We start from the raw sequence: 18,279 nt of genomic DNA, 5'->3' as shown, positions 1-18,279 counted from the left end.
GGGCCTATTCTGTGGGGTAAAATTACAGGTTGTATGAGTTTGAACCAGGCAAAACGTCTAAGGAATTTGCACACCTAGTCAAGTACATGTCAGCAGTATTATGGTAGTTTGTCCAGGTTCATTTTCTCAAGTGTTGCTGGTGAAAGGCCATCAGAGGAACCGCATCGACTGAACAGTATCACCTATGTCGTGGGCCCAACAGGTGTTCTCCAAGTTCCATAAATGTGAGGAGATGCTAAAAACTCAATGACTTCCAACTTACATTAACCCTTCACAGGAAGCATGGACGCACCACCTGCCTACTTGGAGCAGTGTACACAGCTTGTTATGAAAAGAAAAACCTTTGAAATGTGCAGAGCATCATTTTCGTTAGAGTCGAAAAGGTTCCTAACACCTCCCACAGAGACACTAACAACCTAGCAAAGTTGGGGATGCTTACCACATACCTTCCTTAATACCGAGACCGCATTACCCACCTGTCATATACTCAGCTTCAAATCTCCGTCGAGTCTCAGAGATGAGCTTGGCTTTATTCGGAACATGATTCTAGATGGGAGACACGATGGGACCTTAGACACTACTCATACAATCCGGTTTACCCTTAGCCCAGCCCACCTGCACCTGAGCGCGCGGCCCCCGGGTCTCCGAGACGGCTTCTGAGTCCAGAGGGCCAGCGGCTGTGCAGTCGGCTTCTCACCTCGGCCATGGTTACGGTCGTGGATGTGACTGCAATTGCCGTTGCTGTCGCCACTTCCACTGTCACCGCCCAAGTATCTCATCACCCCCCCCCAGTCCCGCCCAAAGGTAGACAGCAAGGGTGGGAGGGGAAGGCGGTCGCGTGACACCAGGAGGCAGACGGAAGTACCGCCTCATCACCCAATCGAGTACGGCCGCCTGGGTCTAGAGGCGGGACCAGATCCTCAGCCTGGGGCTCATTTGCTTCACGTTCTGGCCACGCCTCCCGACGTCCTCCGCACTGCAGTCCCGCCCCCGTCAGCCCGGAGATTGCCAGTGCTTCCCGGGACGAGCTCCGCCCTAGAGATCTCGTGGGCTATTCGCTTTCACAACACTCCCCGGGGCTCCGCCTCCTCAGCATACTTTGGCAACCTTCTGGAGCATGCTCGGTAGGCTCCGCCTCCTCTGCATTCTGCGCAGCCTCACTTCCCAGGATGCAGCGCGCTGGCGGGAAGTTTGGCGGTGCGGGGCTTTGTAACCGCGTCCGGTGACTGGGACTTGGCGGCTGCGCTGAGGTAGGCTAGGGCCGGCGATTCTCCCCCTCTCCGGGCCTTCGCGGAGGGGGCAGCAGGGCTGGATTTCCTCCCCTTGTCCCCGCGTTGAGAGAGCGAGAAGGAAGTGGGCATTCATGGGCTAGGTTCAGTCATTCTGTGGAAGGGTAATTGGCTTTTAAGTGCTATATTCGGAGATTATTTTGTTTGAAACGTTCTTTATCCCTTCTTCATCCTTCACATTTGCAGTGTGAGGTGCTTAACAAGGAAAACATCTTTGAAATCTTTAAACTCAAGTAGTTTTATAAAGTTAAAGGATGAAAAGAGTGTTTGGGTTTATTAAGGTAGTTTTTTTTTTGGGGGGGGGCGGGGCGGTTTTGCCACCCAGTGAACCTTTGGCCACGTCTGGAGACATTTATGATTTTCACAACTCAGGGAAGGGGGTGCTTTTGGCTTTCATTTGGTACAGGCCAGGGACACTGCCAAACATCCCACAGTGCACAAGCCACCCCACAACAGTTATGCAGCACAAAATAGTAATGCCAAAGTTGAGAAAGGTTGAGATTTGTAAGGTACTGGAAAGAATTTTATTTTTACGAGTCAAAAAAAATCTAACAGGAAAAAAAAGAGTTGCACATATAATATTTCCTTTTTTAAAAGTTGAAAGATACTGAAAACTACAAAGAAGTTGTAAGAACATTCCCACCCCATTTCCGTCATCCGTAGGCATGATAGCATGGCACATTAACATCTTTCGCCTTAGCCCTAGACCTTTTCATATATTTACATTTTTATGGGAAAAAAGTTGAACACATTGTTTAAAATTTGTTTGAATACATCTTTAAAAACTATTTCAGATATAACTAAAGTCTCCCTGTGGCTCCACTTCTCTACCCTGGTATCAACCTCCTCCTGGTCCAGAATCCCATCATTTGAAATTTGGTATGAAATCTTTAGTTGGCTTTTTTATTTTGGACCAGAATACACTGCCTGAGTTTAAATCCTGGTTCTGTCACTTACCTGTAATCCTTTGAGAAGATCCTAAAACTCCCTGCCTCACTTTCACCATCTGTAAAATGGAATAGTAATAGTGCCTGTGACATAGGATGTTGTGAGGAATAAAAGAGGTTATGCAAAGTACTTACAACAGTATGAGAACAGTACTTGGTGCTATTCCTTGAGAAGGTGCTTAAGGAATGCAGCTATTGTAAGTAAACAGAAAATATATAATGCTGTTTTATGTATTTTAATTTATATAAATCATATACTGTAGTATACATTTGTCTGCAACTTAATTTTTTTATTCATTATCTAGCTACAATGATAGATCTAATTCATTCCTATTAATTATTGTATGTTATTCCATCTATATTTCTGACCCTATTAAGGTCTTTGAAGTATTTCCTTCTTTTGTTTTCACTTCCCACATTCACTGACATTTCAGAGGACTAGATAATGTTGGGAAAGGGCAGATCAGGTATGTATAGGCCCCCCAAAATAACTTCTATTTACATAGGGAGAGAAAAGTTTCAATAGTGACTCTATTTTGTAACTACGTTTATTTACTTAGGTTAACGATGTTGTATGTATATGATGGAAAAACATATATTTATCAGTATTTTGTTTATAATACTAAGTGCAAATTTTAGTTGGGCATTTTAATTTACCTTTTTTCTGAAGATACTTTCTCTTGGTCACAACTGATACGGTTTATTACAGACTTTTGGGGAGTTCATCTGCAGATATTATAGTACTCTTCCAGGATTTTTGTCAACCACCCTGATCATTTGTTTAAAGAGTTCTGAAATTTATAGAGCTAAAACAAATTTATTAGCACTTAAAGAGAACGCCATGTTTATTTGGGGTGGGCAGTAGAGAAGAGTGGATTAGGAAGGTAATTTATTGCCAGTCTGTTTACATTACCCTATTTTAAGGTGTGCTCCCAAAGATGTGCTAGGTCTTATTTTCAGGGGACATCTTTTCTTTCCTGTAAGTAGGTCTTATTTTCGGGGAAACAGGGTAGTATATGTTTGTGTATTATCATTTTTCAAGTATACACACATCTGTTTTAATTTTATATATAAAATAGATACCAACAACTTTAATGTATGGTAATAGAGGACAGGAAAAGTTCAAGTTAATTATATATAATTTATAAATAATCTGCTTCCAAATCTTTTCCTCCTTCCTCCCAATGGACTGCAACATTAATTGATTTGAGTTACCTGTTTTCTTCTGCAGCCACTGTTGTAATAGTAGTAAGTTAAAAAGTCAGATAGCCAGTAGGCTAGAATAGTAAACCTGGTGCCCTGATAATCAGGGTTTGATTAAGTAGGGGTTGCTTATATTGGATTAACAACTTCTAAATTGAACCTTAGTTTAATTCGTTTCCGGATATGTTTCTATTAAAAAAAAATTGCTGTTTGCTGTTCTCACTGCAAAGAAATGATAAATGCAAGAGGTGATGCCTACATTAAATACTCTGATTTGATCATTATACAACATATATTTCAAAACATAAAATTGTACCCCATAAATATGTACAAATACAAGGTGTCAATAAAAATAAACAAATAAGAGAGGGAAAAAGTCACTGACTTACTGGTTTATCGTTAAACAATTAATGCAAAGGTCTAGAACAATAGGTATCACAAAGTAGTTTCAGCTTCATTAGTAAAGAAGATAGGTAAAGCAGAGGTGTGGCTTTTACTTAAACTAATGTTTACTTTAAAGGAAATAAACAAGTTAAATTACATGAAAATATATGAATGTGTGTAATAATGTCTTTCAAATTGCACACAAACATGTCAGGCTTCCTAGATTTCCAGAGAGGAAAAGCATTAAAAGAGGATAAGTGTGTGTTTTAGAAAAGTTTACCGAGGTAGCATAAATATATTGATAAACTGGAGGGAAGAGAGATTAAAGGAATACTAATTAAGCAGCTTTTAAAGCAGCTGTCTCTCGGTCTGAGAGATGCAGTATTGGCTACTGAAACAGAGTGAGAACATTCTGAAACTTCCAGTTATTTTTATTTATTTATTTTTTTTTGTAGAGACAGAGTCTCACTTTATGGCCCTCAGTAGAGTGCCGTGGCCTCACACAGCTCACAGCAACCTCCAACTCCTGGGCCTAGGCGATTCTCTTGCCTCAGCCTCCCGAGTAGCTGGGACTACAGGCGCCCACCACAACGCCCAGCTATTTTTTTGGTTGCAGTTTGGCCAGGGCCGGGCTTGAACCCACCACCCTTGGTATATGGGGCCGGCGCCTTACCGACTGAGCCACAGGCGCCGCCCTTCCAGTTATTTTTTTAACATGTATCTTACTGTTAACCATCCTCACCCTACTGTATAATAGAACATAAGAACTTATTTCCCCTATCTTACTGTAACTTTATACCCTTTAACTAACCTCTCCCCATTCTTCCATACTCCTTCTCCCCAGTCTCCGATAACCACTGTTCTACTCATTGCTTCTATACAACAAACCTTTTTTTGTTTGTTTGTTTTTGTTTTTGGCTGGGGCTGGGTTTGAACCCGCCACCTCTGGTATATAGGGCTGGTGCCCTACTCCGCCCTTTTTTTTTTTTTTAATAATATTCTACATGGGTAAGGTTGTGTGGTATTTGTCTTTCTGTGTCTTTCAGTCTGGCTTATTTCACTTAATGTGATTTCCTCCATATCTATCCATGTTGTCACAAATGACTGTTTCATTTGTTTTATGGCTAAATTATATTCCAGTGTCTATGTACATTTCATTTTTTTTAATCCATTCATTTGTTGTCTGGAGATGATATCTTGGTTTGGTTCCATTTCTTGGCTGTTGTAAATAGTGCTGCAATAAACATAGGCATGCAAATATCTCTTCAACCTATTGATTTCATTTCTTTTAGATATATACTCAATAGTGGGATTGCTGGATCATATACTAGTTCTTTATTGTTTTTTTTTTTTTTTTTTTGAAGAACCTCCATACTGTTTTCCATAGTGGCTGTAATAATACACAGTTCTACCAAACATGCATAAGTGTTCCCTTTTGTCCATATCCTGGTTAACACTTACCTTTTGTGTTTTTATTAATAGCCATTTTGACTAGAGCAGGGTGGTACCTCCTTTTGGTATTGATTTGCATTTCCCTAACAATTTGTGATATTGAGGTTTTTTTCATATACCTGTTGGCTATTTGTATGTTTTCTTTGAGAAATGTCTAAAATGTTTTTGCCAATTTTTAAATTGGGATATATGTTTTTGTTGATGAGTTATTTAAGTTCTTTATATGTTCTGAATATTAAGCCCTTGTCAGATACATAGTTTGCAGATATTTTCTCCCCTTCTGTAAAGTCTCTTCACTCTTGTTCATTATTTCCTTTGCTGTGCTAAAGCTTTTCAGTTTGGTGTAATCCTGTTTGTCTATTTTTGTTTGTTGCTTGTGCTTTTGAGGTCTTATTTTAAAAAAACTTTGTCCAGCGCAATGTTGTAAAGCATTTTCCCTATGTTTTCTTCTGGTGGTTTCATAGCATTGGGTTTTACATTTAAGTCTTTAATCCATTTTGAGTTAATTTTTATATATGCTAAGAGGCATTCTTCTGCATATGCATATCCAAATTTCCCAGCACCATTTACTGAAGAGATTGTCTTTTCCTTAGTGTATGCTCTTGGCACGTTTGTTGTTAGTTGACTATAGGTGTATGGATTTCCTTATGGACTCTGTATGTAATGCCATTTGCTTATGTGTTTATTTTTATTCCACTACCATGCTGTTTTGGGTTACTATACCTTTGTAGTATGTTTTGAAGTCAGGTAGTATGACACTTCCAGTTTCGGGTGTTTTTTTTTTTTTTTTTGCTTGTTTTTGTTCAGTATTGGCTGTTTGGGGTCTTTTGTGATTCCATGTAAATTTTAGGATTTGTCTGTTTCTCTGAAGAATGTCATTGGTCATTGGTATTTTGATAGTGCATTAAATGTGTACATTGCTTTGGGTAGTATGGCCATTTTAACAAATTCTTCCAATCCATGAACATGGGATATCCTTCCATTTGTTTGTCTTTTTCAGTTTCTTTCATTAGTGTTGTATAGTTTTTTTTTTTTTTTTTTTTTTGCCGAGCATTTCTTTTTATTTCATTCTTTTTTAATTGCTTGTGATTCATTGAGGGTACAATTAGGTTACACTGATTACATTTGTTAGATAAAGTCCCTCTTATGCCCCACCCCCAAGAGGTGTGCCATACACTGTGATTCCCATCTCCCCTCACCTGTCTCCCCATCCCTCATTCCCCTACTCCACCCCTTGGATTAGCTCATCTACTGCTGTCATATTAGAATTGAGTACATTGGATTCTTGCTTCTCCATTCTTGTGATACTTTACTAAGAAGAATGTGTTCCACCTCCATCCAGGTTAATAGTAAGGATGTAAAGTCTCCATCTTTTTTCATGGCTTTTTCCATGGTATACACATACCACAGCTTGTTAATCCATTCCTGGGATGGTGGGCATTTAGGTTGCTTCTACATTTTGGCGATTGCAAATTGAGCTGTGATAAATAGTCTAGTGCAAATGTCCTTATGATAAAAGGATTGTTTTATAATTTTTAATGTAGAGATCATTCCCATCCTTGGATAAGTTTATTCCTGAGTATCTTATGTTTTTTGTAACTACTGTAAATGGAATTGTTTTCTTGATTTCTTTTTCAGATAGTTTACTATTTGCATACAGAAATGCTAGTGGTTTTGTGTGTTAATTTTGTATTCTGTAATCTTCCTGAATTAGTTTATTCTGAAAGATTTTTGTGAAATCTTCAGCATTGTTTACATATAAGATTACATTGTCTGCAAACAGGGACAGTTTGATTTCCTCTTTTCCAATTTGAATGCCCTTTTTATTTCTTGCCTAATTGCTCTGGCTAGGACTTCCATTACTCACTACATAATAACCACTGAATGAAGAGAGATTAACATTTTTATGTATGTGTTCTATATAGAAGTTTTTCTTTGTTTTACTGATTTTCTCCAGTTGCTTTTCTTATAACCATTTTATTCAAATAAGAGATGCATGTCAGGACAGTGTGGTGGTTAAAAGTGTAGACTCAGGAGGCCAGAGGCCCCTCTTGCAAATCTAGCAGCATTGCCAGTTAGTATTAACTGTGAATTAGTGTAACCTTGGAAAATTATCTTACCTTTAGCTGGGCACCATAGCTCAGTAGTTAGAGCACCAGCCATTCAAACTGATGGCAGCAAGTTTGAACCTTACCTGGGCCTGATTAAGAAAAAAAACGAAAGAAAATTGTCTTAACCTTCTTCAAAATAAGATTTTCTTGTATAAAAGATAGAATAATAAGAATACTTTTTAAAGAGAATAGTTGTAAGCCTTAAGTGAAATAATGCATATATTGTACCTGTCATATAATAAACGTGAATGATTGCTAGCTATTATTTAATTCTTCTGTTCAGTATAATGAGTTGGTTAATCCTCAGTTTTTTCCTATTTTGAATAATTATAGTGACTTCATAAAATGCCTTGTTTTTGTAAAGTAAGACTTATTTTTGTTTCTCTTATGGAGATATTTTTAAGCTTTGTTATAGCATCTCCTATTTTTATTTCTGAGGTTTCATTTTCATCATAGAACCTATAGGAGTTCCTGTCTCCAAAAAAGAGGAGCCCAAGTTCCTGGACTGTGTGAGAAGTCTAATTCAAGAATCACCATATTTGGGGAAAAATTGAGCTCCAAGACAAGTAAACCATTGACTAACTGAATTTTCATTTTTTTTTTTTTTGACTAACTGAATTTTCATTTTAAAGGGGCTAAGGAAGAGAGTGAAACCACATTACATTTGGTAGATTTGAAACAGAAAAAGAAAGAGAATCCTTAAGAAATTCCCTGAAACAGAAAAAATATCTGCAGTTACTTTTAATAGAGCATCTAAAGCTTTAAGTACATGCTGTGAACATATTCAGCTATCTTTTTTGATGTGGCTATTTGTATTCTTAGCAAACTATGTTTTTAAAGGGATTTACAGAAATAATATTTAGGATATGTTTTTTCAATGTGTGACATTGTCAAAATAGTATAAAAAGCTTAAAGATGATTACTTAACAAAATTCGTAGTTACCTGTGTGATAGGTACCTAACAGAAGTGTGTTTTCAATTTTTCCCACTTCATGGCACTTTTTCTCATTTATTTTTTAGGTTGAAAAACTGCAATTGGAATCAATTTGCTTCAAAAATTAGATAAACACGAAGACTTGATATTGTGGAATGACTACAAATAAGCAATGTCATCTAATAAACAAGAAAGGTTCTTATGTTATAATGGGGAAGTCCTTGTTTTCCAGTTATCGAAAGGAAATTTTTCAGATAAAGAGACTGCAAAAACATCCCTGTTACATGTCAGAAGAATGGTATTTGACAGAGAAACAAGATCGTTTGTTCAGAAGTCCACTGGATTCTTCAGCATAAAGGGAGAAAACTCTCATTTTAAAATTATTTGTTGCAACTGCGTGTCAGATTTCAGAACTGGAATTAACCTCCCTTGTGTGTTGATACAAAGCAATGAAAAAAAAGTTTTCAGATATTTTCTACTATTTCTCCACAGTACCAATAAATTTGAAAAGCGTTTGAGCTTTAAAATAGGCCACGAGTTGAAGGATACCTTAAGGGTCCTTGATGGCCCTTTTGTCTTATGGAGACATGCCAGAACATTCTTCTGTATGTCTTCTGAAACTGGCAAAGTCATTACTCTGTCAGTTAACTTCTCCTCTATTGTGTGGATAGGGGAGATTGAAAATGTGGGTATGGTTTTATTGGGAAAAAAGGAATGTTATTTATCTGAGGAAGGATGCACCCAGGAGGCTTCAGAATCAGATTATGCAATTTCAAATACCAAATTTTGTGTATACTCTCTTGAAAGTGAAGAAGTATTAAGTGATACATACATTATCCCACCTGCTTATAGCAGTGTGGTAACTTGTGTGCATGTCCGTACAATTGAGATCATCAACGACCAGTTAAGAATATCTCTAATTGCCCTTACTCAAAAGAATCAACTGATTTCCTTCCAAAATGGGACTCCTAAAAGGGTATGCCAGCTTCCATTTGGAGATCCTTGTGCAGTTCACCTTATGGATATAGGTGGAGGAAACTTCTTTTTCATTGTATCCTTTAGGTCCAGTGATGCTTGTGCTGTTTGGGAAAAGAACTTTCAGGTATGATGTTTATTCTTATAATAACTAAATTGATGGTTTTAGACCTTTCAAATATTCCTGTGCTTCATAGAGTTCATCCTGGAATTTTATTATCTAAGTCCATTTTTAATAGTGTATTTAAAATTATATATATGTATATAAATTACATTGTTTTTTCTTAAAGTTATCTGAGTACTACATGATAATTTTTTTTGCCTTACCATTTTGAATCATGAAGGCATGGGGTTGTTTAGAAATATAAATAAGTAAATAAGTAGTACTATTTTAACTTGTTTTTTAGTGTAAATATTTCCAGTTATTGTGCTAATCAGATGTGTATTTTCACGTAAATATTGTTAGTGATTTGACTAGATAAGCCCTCCTAGAAACTCAAATCAGTTGTTCAACTTTTAAAAAATTGATATTTATTTAAACTTACTGTCTCTGACTTATTTCTGAAAGTAACATATAAAATTCCTTGAAATGTATCACTATCCCTGTAGAGACAAATAATTGTTCTCCAGAGACAAGTTAGGTTACTTTTTCTAAAAACTGTTCTTCAGAGATTTTTATTGTATTACACTCTGAAACTCAGAGCTGACCTTTGAGCAAGTATTCACATGTTACAATCTTTTAGTGTAAAGTTTGGAAATAGCTTTAAAATACTTGCTGGTATTAAGTAGTAAATAATGGGTTAAAACGCATAGAAAATCAATAGAAAATTAGAGGTTTGGAACAGGGTATCTCCACTAATAATATTTCTCTGACCCTGACATTTTGGGTAATGTTGCATTCTTTTAGCCTAAAATGTATTCAGTTATGTGGTATAGAGTGTTTATAAATCAAGACAAATCATCATTACTAGTCAGAAATGTGTCTTCTGGAAGTAATTTAGTATATTATACAATTTTTTACATTTTTGTGCTACTTTGGGACAAAGAAGCAGGTACCGCCTTATTTTGTGTGCCTTGTCCCCTTAATTAGAAGCGCAATGAAAATTTTTTATCATGTTATCAGCTTGATGTGGAATATTTAATAAATTTTAGAAATTTTGAAATGCATTTTGAAAATATGACTTGTTATTTTGTGTGGAGGGAAGAGAAGTTGCAATTGTATTTCATCAGGCTTTGCTTATGAATTACCTCTATGTTAATATGGATTATGTTCAATCTCTATAACACATATTCAACCTCAAATATGTAGAGGACTTAAATTCTCGAAAGGAAAATAAATTAAAAGCTATGCTATTTTATTTTGAAAACAATCTTTTGAAAGTACATTGTATACTTATTTGGGAAATTTTTTGGAAATGTCTTTTTCTACTCTTTTTTTCTTTTCAAGAAATGGTAGGGGAAAACCTCTGGTATGTCCTATAATCCTATTGTGATCAGTATAATGGGAAGAACACTTAACCTTGGTTTTAATCCCAATTAAGCCACTTATTGGTGTTATCTTAAGGGATGTATTTAATTCTTATGAACTCATTTTCTTCCTGTATGAAGTTGGGGATCATATTGCCTCTGAGAGGGGAGAATTAAATTAAATGACATCATATAGGAGAATTAAATTAAATGACATAATATAGCACAGAGCTTGGCACACAGGACGGCTTATTAAGGAATAGGTATTATGTTAGTAGCTGTTGCAGGGCAGTTACTTGCATCTACCCAAGATCCTCTATTCACCTGGATAAGGAAAATTAATTCCCTTGCACCTCATTAATTCAACAGAATATAGCCCTTGCTCTTTTGAAGTTGATCCCCTGCTTGGGTATTTTAAAGTTCTGCCACTAACATATTATCCAAAGCAAAAGACTGCATCAGCCCCTGTAGGGGGCCCTGTTGCTGCTGCCGCCTTACTTGAAATTGTGTTCTAGGGTTCTTTCTCTGCAGTGGACTGCTATCTTTTTCACAAATGACTTACCTAAGTTCCTACTGACTTAGCCCCCTAAGCTACCTCTTCAGACATTCTGTATTTCTAAATTACTCTCCAATGCCCTGTTTTTTTTTTTTTTTTTTTTTTTTTTTTTTTTGTAGAGACAGAGTCTCACTTTATGGCCCTCAGTAGAGTGCCGTGGCGTCACACAGCTCACAGCAACCTCCAACTCCTGGGCTTCAGCGATTCTCTTGCCTCAGCCTCCCGAGCAGCCGGGACTACAGGCGCCCGCCACAACGCCCGGCTATTTTTTTTGTTGCAGTTTGGCCGGGGCTGGGTTTGAACCCGCCACCCTCGGCATATGGGGCCGGCGCCCTACTCACTGAGCCACAGGCGCTGCCCCTCCAATGCCCTGTTTTAAAAGCTCTGGTGTCACATCCTGATATCTATGGGTAACTTCTTCTAAGTTGGGGGCATTTTGCATTTCCTGCCTCTATCTTAGTGTTACATTTATACTTCCCTATTTAAAAAGGGGGGTATAGTTTAGGATAAAATATTCGATTACTTTAAAAACAGAAATAAAAGCTAGGAATTTAGGAAAAGAAGAGGAGTGGAGATCTTTGTGCCAGAAAACCTAAGAAGTAATAGCATTAGAGCAATTACACTTAGTATACTGTTAAGAAAAAAAAGTAAACATAGTAGGTTTCACAATTGAATGGAACATATTACAAGGGAAACATAACATTGAGTTCTGAAAGGAATTTACTGTTTGAGATATTATGTAAGAAATTTTAAATAATAAAATGAGTAATAAAATGGGTCTTTGTTAGCAGTTTTTCTGCCAAACAGAAAGCAACAGAAGCAGTCTTCTGGTTGGCTGTCAATCTATCCATCTATCTGTTCATTCTTGTAGTACCTCATTCCGAGAAGAAATTAAGCCAACTTTCAAAGATAGGTAAAATAGAAACGAGCATAAGTTAATAATAATGAAAATCAAGGGTAGTGTTTTCCAGATCAGCCCTTCACAAAAGCCCCAGGTACAATGTGTAATCCAATGATAGGACTTGAAACAGAGCTGAGTCTAGAGGAATACGTGATTAGCTTTTGTCTTCTTAGGCTTGCTTTCTTGAGTAGAAACTGTCTCTGCAAGTTTTAACAAAAATTTATATAGCAGGCATTTCAAAATTGAGATCATTGTTAAGTATACCTGAAGCATAGATATTGGCATGTTGTCCATAGAGGTTAATGCGTTCTCGAGCTATGCTGTCTAATATGATAGTCACTAGTTATATGTGGTTATTCAGACTTTGAAGGGTGGTTAGTCTGAATTAAATTGTGTTATAAATGTCAAATACACATCAGATTTCAAAGACTTAGTAAGAGCTAAAAGTAAAATATCTGAATAGTTTTTTTTTCCGATTACATTGAATTAAAATGACAATATTTTGAATATATTGTGTTAAATGTATTAAAATTAATTTTACCTTTTCTTTTTACCACTATTAGAAAATTTAAAATTATATATGTACCTTGCATTTGTGGCTCATCTACATCTCTACTGGATAGCATTTTTCTAGAGCTATAGCTTGTAAATCCCATGCATGCATACACAGTTCTGTGGTATTTGCATGTTGAACACATTCTTTTTTTTTTTTGAACACATTCTTGTTACTAATGTCTCGTCCCATAGCTTACTACATTCTATGATATTCATGAGAAGAAGTTAGAGGTTTACACATAAGCTGCTGACCTACTCAAGTGAGGAATCACGGCTTTAGAAATTAGCCTTATAGGGGCAAGATTGATATTGGATTATGTAGATTGAAGAGCCTTACTTACATCCCTGTTCTAATGCAAGCTATCCTCCTGTATCATCTATATCTGTGGTTCCCAACCCTCAGGCCGCAGACTGGTACTGTACCAGTTCTTGGCCTGTTAGGAACTGGGCTGTACAGCAGGAGGGGAGCACACAAAGCTTCATTTTGTATTTAGAACCTCTTACCATCACTCCCGTCACTGTCTGAGCTCTGCCTCTTGTCAGATAAGTAGTGGCATTGATTCTCATAGGAGCAAGAACCCTGCTGTAAACTGTGCATGCAAGGGATCTAGGTTGCATGTTCCTTATGAGAATCTGATTCCTGATTATCTGAAGTGGAGATGTAATGTTCTTGAATCATCCTGAAATCATTGCCCCTACCCCAGTGCATGGACAAATTGTCTTCCATGAAACCATTTCCTGGTGCCAAAAAGATTGGCGACTGCTGATCTAGATGATGTATCTGTGCTCTTGGGATTCTGAATGGGAGTTTTAGCTTTTCTGCACATGCACAAACATACATACACACAGATTTCAGGTATTAAGTTCATCTTGACTCTATCACAAGTTATTCTGCTTTGAAAGCTCTTAAGGGGTCCACTAGTACCTTCTGGTTACCTAATGCAACTGAATTCCTTGGATAATTGCTCTGGTCACGAATACATATCCTCTAAGACTTACGGGAATGGAGGCCATTCTTAAATTAGCTGTTAAAGAGAAAGAATCTTCACTAGAGTTTTACTCATGGTAAATGTCAGAATTTCCAGAGCATTCAATCATGAGTGGTGTTAGAATTTATAGATAATAAAATTTTAATGTAGAAATCAAGAACATGACACTGCCTAGACAACAAAATATTGAATCTAGTACCTTGCTATTTATAAAGTTATTATAACTCCTTATATTTTCTGATCCCTTAATATCTTTATTTTATTTTTTATACTGCCATTTCATTATTCATTTGTAAGATTGGGGATAACAAATTATAACTACATTATAACAAAAGGATTTGTTTATTTTTATATCTGATTTTTTTCTTCTCTGTTCTTCCTTTAATGTTCCCCTTTTTTTAGGTTGCTGCTAAATGGGAAAATATTAGCATAGTTCTGATAGATGACTTTATTGGAGCTGGAACTGAACAACTATTGCTATTTTTTAAAGACTCCTTGAACTCAGATTGGCTGACTTCATTTCAAATAACAAATCTTGAAAACATTAATTATTCAGTAAGTTCTGTTTACTTATTATACATAGCTATAAGAATGATTTTTAGAAAATATAAGTGCTTAAAAGGTTTTGACCCATCATTTAAATATTTGTGACTGTATACTTAATGTAACCTTTTGAACTTTAAAAATACAGAGATCAAATCTTAAATATATATTCACTTTCCTTTCAACAAATGTTATACAGATTGACTAAGCTTTTGATATAAATTTGTAATATAGCATATCTGGTGGTAACGCAAATGACCATAATAGTATGAATTAACTTTATTGTCACTTCCAAAAATCACATTTTATGCCAATAAAAATGAGAGTATTGGATTAAGGAATAAAACAAAGTGAAACTGCCTTATTAAAACAAATAATAGTTCAAAATATATTGGAATTTTGGGCATAAGGGAAATTACCGTATTTTGCCATCTATAAAGCACACTTCTCCCTAATCTTTTTTTTTGGAGACAGATTTTCACTATGTTGCCCTCAGTAGAGTGCTATGGCTTCACAGCTCACAGCGGCCTTGAACTCTTAGGCTTAAGGAATTATCTTGCTTCAGCCTCCCAAGTAGCTGGGACTTATGGTGCCTACCACAATGTCTGCCTATTTTTATGTTGCAGTTGTCATTGTTGTTTAGCAAACCTGGGCTGGATTCAAACCCACCAGCCTTGGTGTATGTGGCCAGCGCCCTAACCATTGAGCTATATGGTTGCCAGCCCCCCACCCCCAGGCTTTGAGAAAAAAATTAGATCATGTATTATATGCAGGTAATACTAATTCTGTATCTGTATAAATGTTTTGAATTTTATTTATGCTTATGAGAACTGACAGTTAAGTTTGCAAACTCATCCTAGAAAATGTGCTATATACCTCATTGCTGAATAACACTATGGTCAACTTCAAAGTATTTTACTTGGGAAACAATGCACCAATGCCAGCACCTAGCTCACCCTAAAAAGCAATTTTGGACCTCTTTTTCTGGAATGGCCATCAGGGTTGTTGTACATTTATTAGGGCTGTTGTACATTTATTATCCTTGATGTCCTGAGTGTCATCAAAATGTCTTCCCTTCAATATATCCTTTATCTTTGTGTAAAGAAAAAGTCATTGGGGGGCAGACCAGAAGAAGAGGGAGGGTGTTCCAATATAGTTATTTGTTTACTGGCTAAACACTCCCTCACAGTCAGTGCCATGTGAACTGGTGCATGAGTTGGAAAAAAGTTCAAGTTGTTTTGTCTAACTTTTCCATGTAGCCTTTTTAGCACTTCAAACAGTAAAAATGGTTAACTGTTTTTCCATTTGGTACAAATTCATAATGAATATTCCTCCTAATATCAAAAAAGTTTAGCAGCATAGTTTTGACTCTTGATTTGGACTGATGGAATTTTTTGGTAGTGGGGAATTGACTGACTTCCATTGTGCACTTTGACTCTCTGTTTCAAGGAACCTGTTTTATCACCAGTGATAACATGGCCTAAAACATGATCTTGCCTTTTTAAAAGATTTTGGCAAATTTTGACTCTCCTTTTCTTTTTTTTTTACTTTTCATTTTTTTTTTTTTTTGAGACAGAGTCTCACTATGTCGCCCTCAGTAGAGTGCTGTGACTTCACAGCTCACAGCAACTTCTAACTCTTGGGCTTAAGCAATTTTCTTGCCTCAGCCTCCCAAGTAGCTGGGACTACAGGTGCCTGGCTATTTTTTGTTGCTCTTGTCATTGTTGTTTAGCAGGCGCTGGGCCGGGTTTGAACCCGCCAGCCTTGGTGTATGTGGCCAGCGCCATAACCACTCTGCTACGGGCACCGAGCCTCTCTTTTGCTTTTTCATCAGTGAGTTTCTTCAGGACCATTTTTGTATACACCTTTCTCATGCCAAGATTTTCAGTTGAAGTTTTCCTAACTGTTTCTCTGTCGATGTTTACTTGGTCTATTACATCTCATACAGTTAGTCAACAATTTTGACACACAATTCAACAAATTTTTCCAATGTTTTTGTCAGTTCTGCTCATTACTGGCCCCCATGACTTCTTTTCATCAGTTGCCATTTTCTTCGTGGCATTATCCCCATAAACTTAGACTAACATGTCCCTGATTTCACTTCTACTCTTGCCAAGTTTAACAAGAAATTTTATGTTTGTTTCTTCCTTTACTTTGCTCTGACATTTTCACTACAGCACTCAGAAACACCCAACAGCAATAATGAATGCCACTGGGCAAGACACTGGCCCCACATTGACATGAGCACAGCTGTGCGACACTGATATACAAAGGTTATGAAACCTTACTGAGCTGTTTGTACAGTGCTGCCAATGTAAGCGCATGGTGGCAAGTTTGTAAACTTAAGTATCAGAGCTCATATGCATTAAAAGTATAGCTTTTATATTAAAAAATGAATGCTAAAATTCTTTTATAATATAAAAACCAAGTACTTAAATATAAACAAAAATATGAATTAAAAATTAAAATGAAAAGATTTTTATCCTGAAAATGTATGCCAAAAACATGGGTGTACATTATACATGTGCACACATTATATACAGCAAAATGTTATAACCCTGTTTCAGATCTATACAAACTCCCTCTGATCCTCAGCTTTTTCGTTTATAAAATGAGGATAATTCTTATTTCCTCTAGTTATGAGATTTTAGGATTTTATGAAAAGCTAATGAGCTGATCCTTTATTTAACCAGTATAAAAATGTAAAGTGATGGGTGGTGCCTGTGGCTCAAAGGAGTAGGGTGCTGGCCCCATATGCTGGAGGTGGTGGGTTCAAACCCAGCCCCAGCCAAAACTGCAAAAAAAAAAAAAAATTAAAGTGGTAATAGGAATCTGTAATTTTTTTCTCATTATAAGAAGATGATGGGCAAAAAATGTATAATTTGCCTTTTGTAGAATAGCATGTAACATGAGAAACTGCTCTTTAGATAAACTTTAATTGCATTTTGTTTTATGAATGTTTAAGTCTAAAATTTCAGTTCTAGTGTTTTCCTTTAATTTATTAGAGTGAACCATTGGATTGCAGTGAAGATGACTTATTTGAAGACAAAGAAGACAATCGTCATTTGGTGATTCCACCTCTGGAAAGTAGAATAAAAGTTAGTATTTGCATTTTTTTCTTTTGCTTTTTAATCAGTGCTATTCTAAATGAAGGAAAGAACATTGAAAGAAAGGTTTTTAAAGTATAAGCAACTTAGTACTTGGGGAAACAGTAACATTTCAAAGGGTTTTTACCTTTTTTGGCGCCTCTATGAAAAGTATTATGGCACCATCTAAAATGAAGCTTCATGAGAGAAAATATGAGACGTTCACTTTTGAAAACACATTCTTTCTGGGATCAGTTTAGTATGGTATCTGTTTTAGAGTGGCAGCAAATATGATAAATCATAAGATATCCCATACATGAACAGTTTACCCTCAAGTTTTCCGTAAGAAGCTTCCTAAGAGTTGTTTCTTTTTTCCAAATGTACCAAGGTAACGCATGTTCCTTATAAAATACTGAACTATGCAAGGAATATTAAAAGAAAACTAATGATTACCTGTGATTCTACTACTGAGGAATAACCAGTTTTAACACTTTGGCATGTATATTCTTGCATATTTTTAAATGAATGTTTGCAAATTTGCATGGAAATGTGATTATAAGATGTATGTGTTTTATAAGCTGCCTTTTTTATTTATGAAAATTGTCAAATATATAGAAAAGTTCCAAATGGAACCAGGATTATCCTGGTATCCCCCCATAGATTAAATTGTTTTTACTTTTACAAATCATATTGCCGGCTCGGCGCCTGTGGCTCAAGCAGCTAAAGTGCCAGCCACATACACCTGAGCTGGCGGGTTCGAATCCAGTCCGGGCCTGCCAAAAAATAGCTGGGCATTATGGCGGGTGCCTGTAGTCCCAGCTACTTGGGAGGCAGAGGCAGGAGAATCACTGGAGCCCAGGAGTTGGAGGTTGCTGTGAGCTGTGATG

General features: G+C 36.6%; 2 protein-coding genes across 4 annotated transcripts in view; one reads left to right on the top strand and one right to left on the bottom strand.

Annotated features, from left to right (window-relative positions):
* The window catches only part of MOSPD2 (motile sperm domain containing 2), a 43,361-nt gene extending 42,540 nt beyond the window's left edge, over positions 1-821 (bottom strand). Inside the window, exons 1-2 of one of the 2 annotated variants that reach the window (XM_053579395.1) lie at positions 698-821; positions 477-546 (exon numbers count right to left, since the gene is read on the bottom strand). In XM_053579395.1, the coding sequence (XP_053435370.1) occupies positions 477-546; positions 698-706 (79 nt within the window). In that variant the 5' untranslated portion in view covers positions 707-821. The remainder of the gene's footprint in view (positions 1-476; positions 547-697) is intronic. The other variant, XM_053579396.1, reaches the window with a different exon arrangement.
* A 315-nt stretch (positions 822-1,136) lies between these two features.
* Positions 1,137-18,279, top strand: part of FANCB (FA complementation group B) — a 34,929-nt gene continuing 17,786 nt past the window's right edge. The window contains exons 1-6 of one of the 2 annotated variants that reach the window (XM_053579980.1): positions 1,180-1,250; positions 2,615-2,703; positions 7,843-7,952; positions 8,407-9,422; positions 14,166-14,318; positions 17,312-17,404. In XM_053579980.1, the coding sequence (XP_053435955.1) occupies positions 8,493-9,422; positions 14,166-14,318; positions 17,312-17,404 (1,176 nt within the window). In that variant the 5' untranslated portion in view covers positions 1,180-1,250; positions 2,615-2,703; positions 7,843-7,952; positions 8,407-8,492. Of the gene's footprint in view, positions 1,251-2,614; positions 2,704-7,824; positions 7,953-8,406; positions 9,423-14,165; positions 14,319-17,311; positions 17,405-18,279 lie in introns of both variants that reach the window. The other variant, XM_053579981.1, reaches the window with a different exon arrangement.

The sequence above is a fragment of the Nycticebus coucang genome, chromosome X, assembly GCF_027406575.1.
Source record: "Nycticebus coucang isolate mNycCou1 chromosome X, mNycCou1.pri, whole genome shotgun sequence".
Classification (NCBI taxonomy): Eukaryota; Metazoa; Chordata; class Mammalia; order Primates; family Lorisidae; genus Nycticebus; species Nycticebus coucang.
Note: the sequence above shows the minus strand (reverse complement) of the source record. Positions and strands in the feature narration are given on the sequence as shown.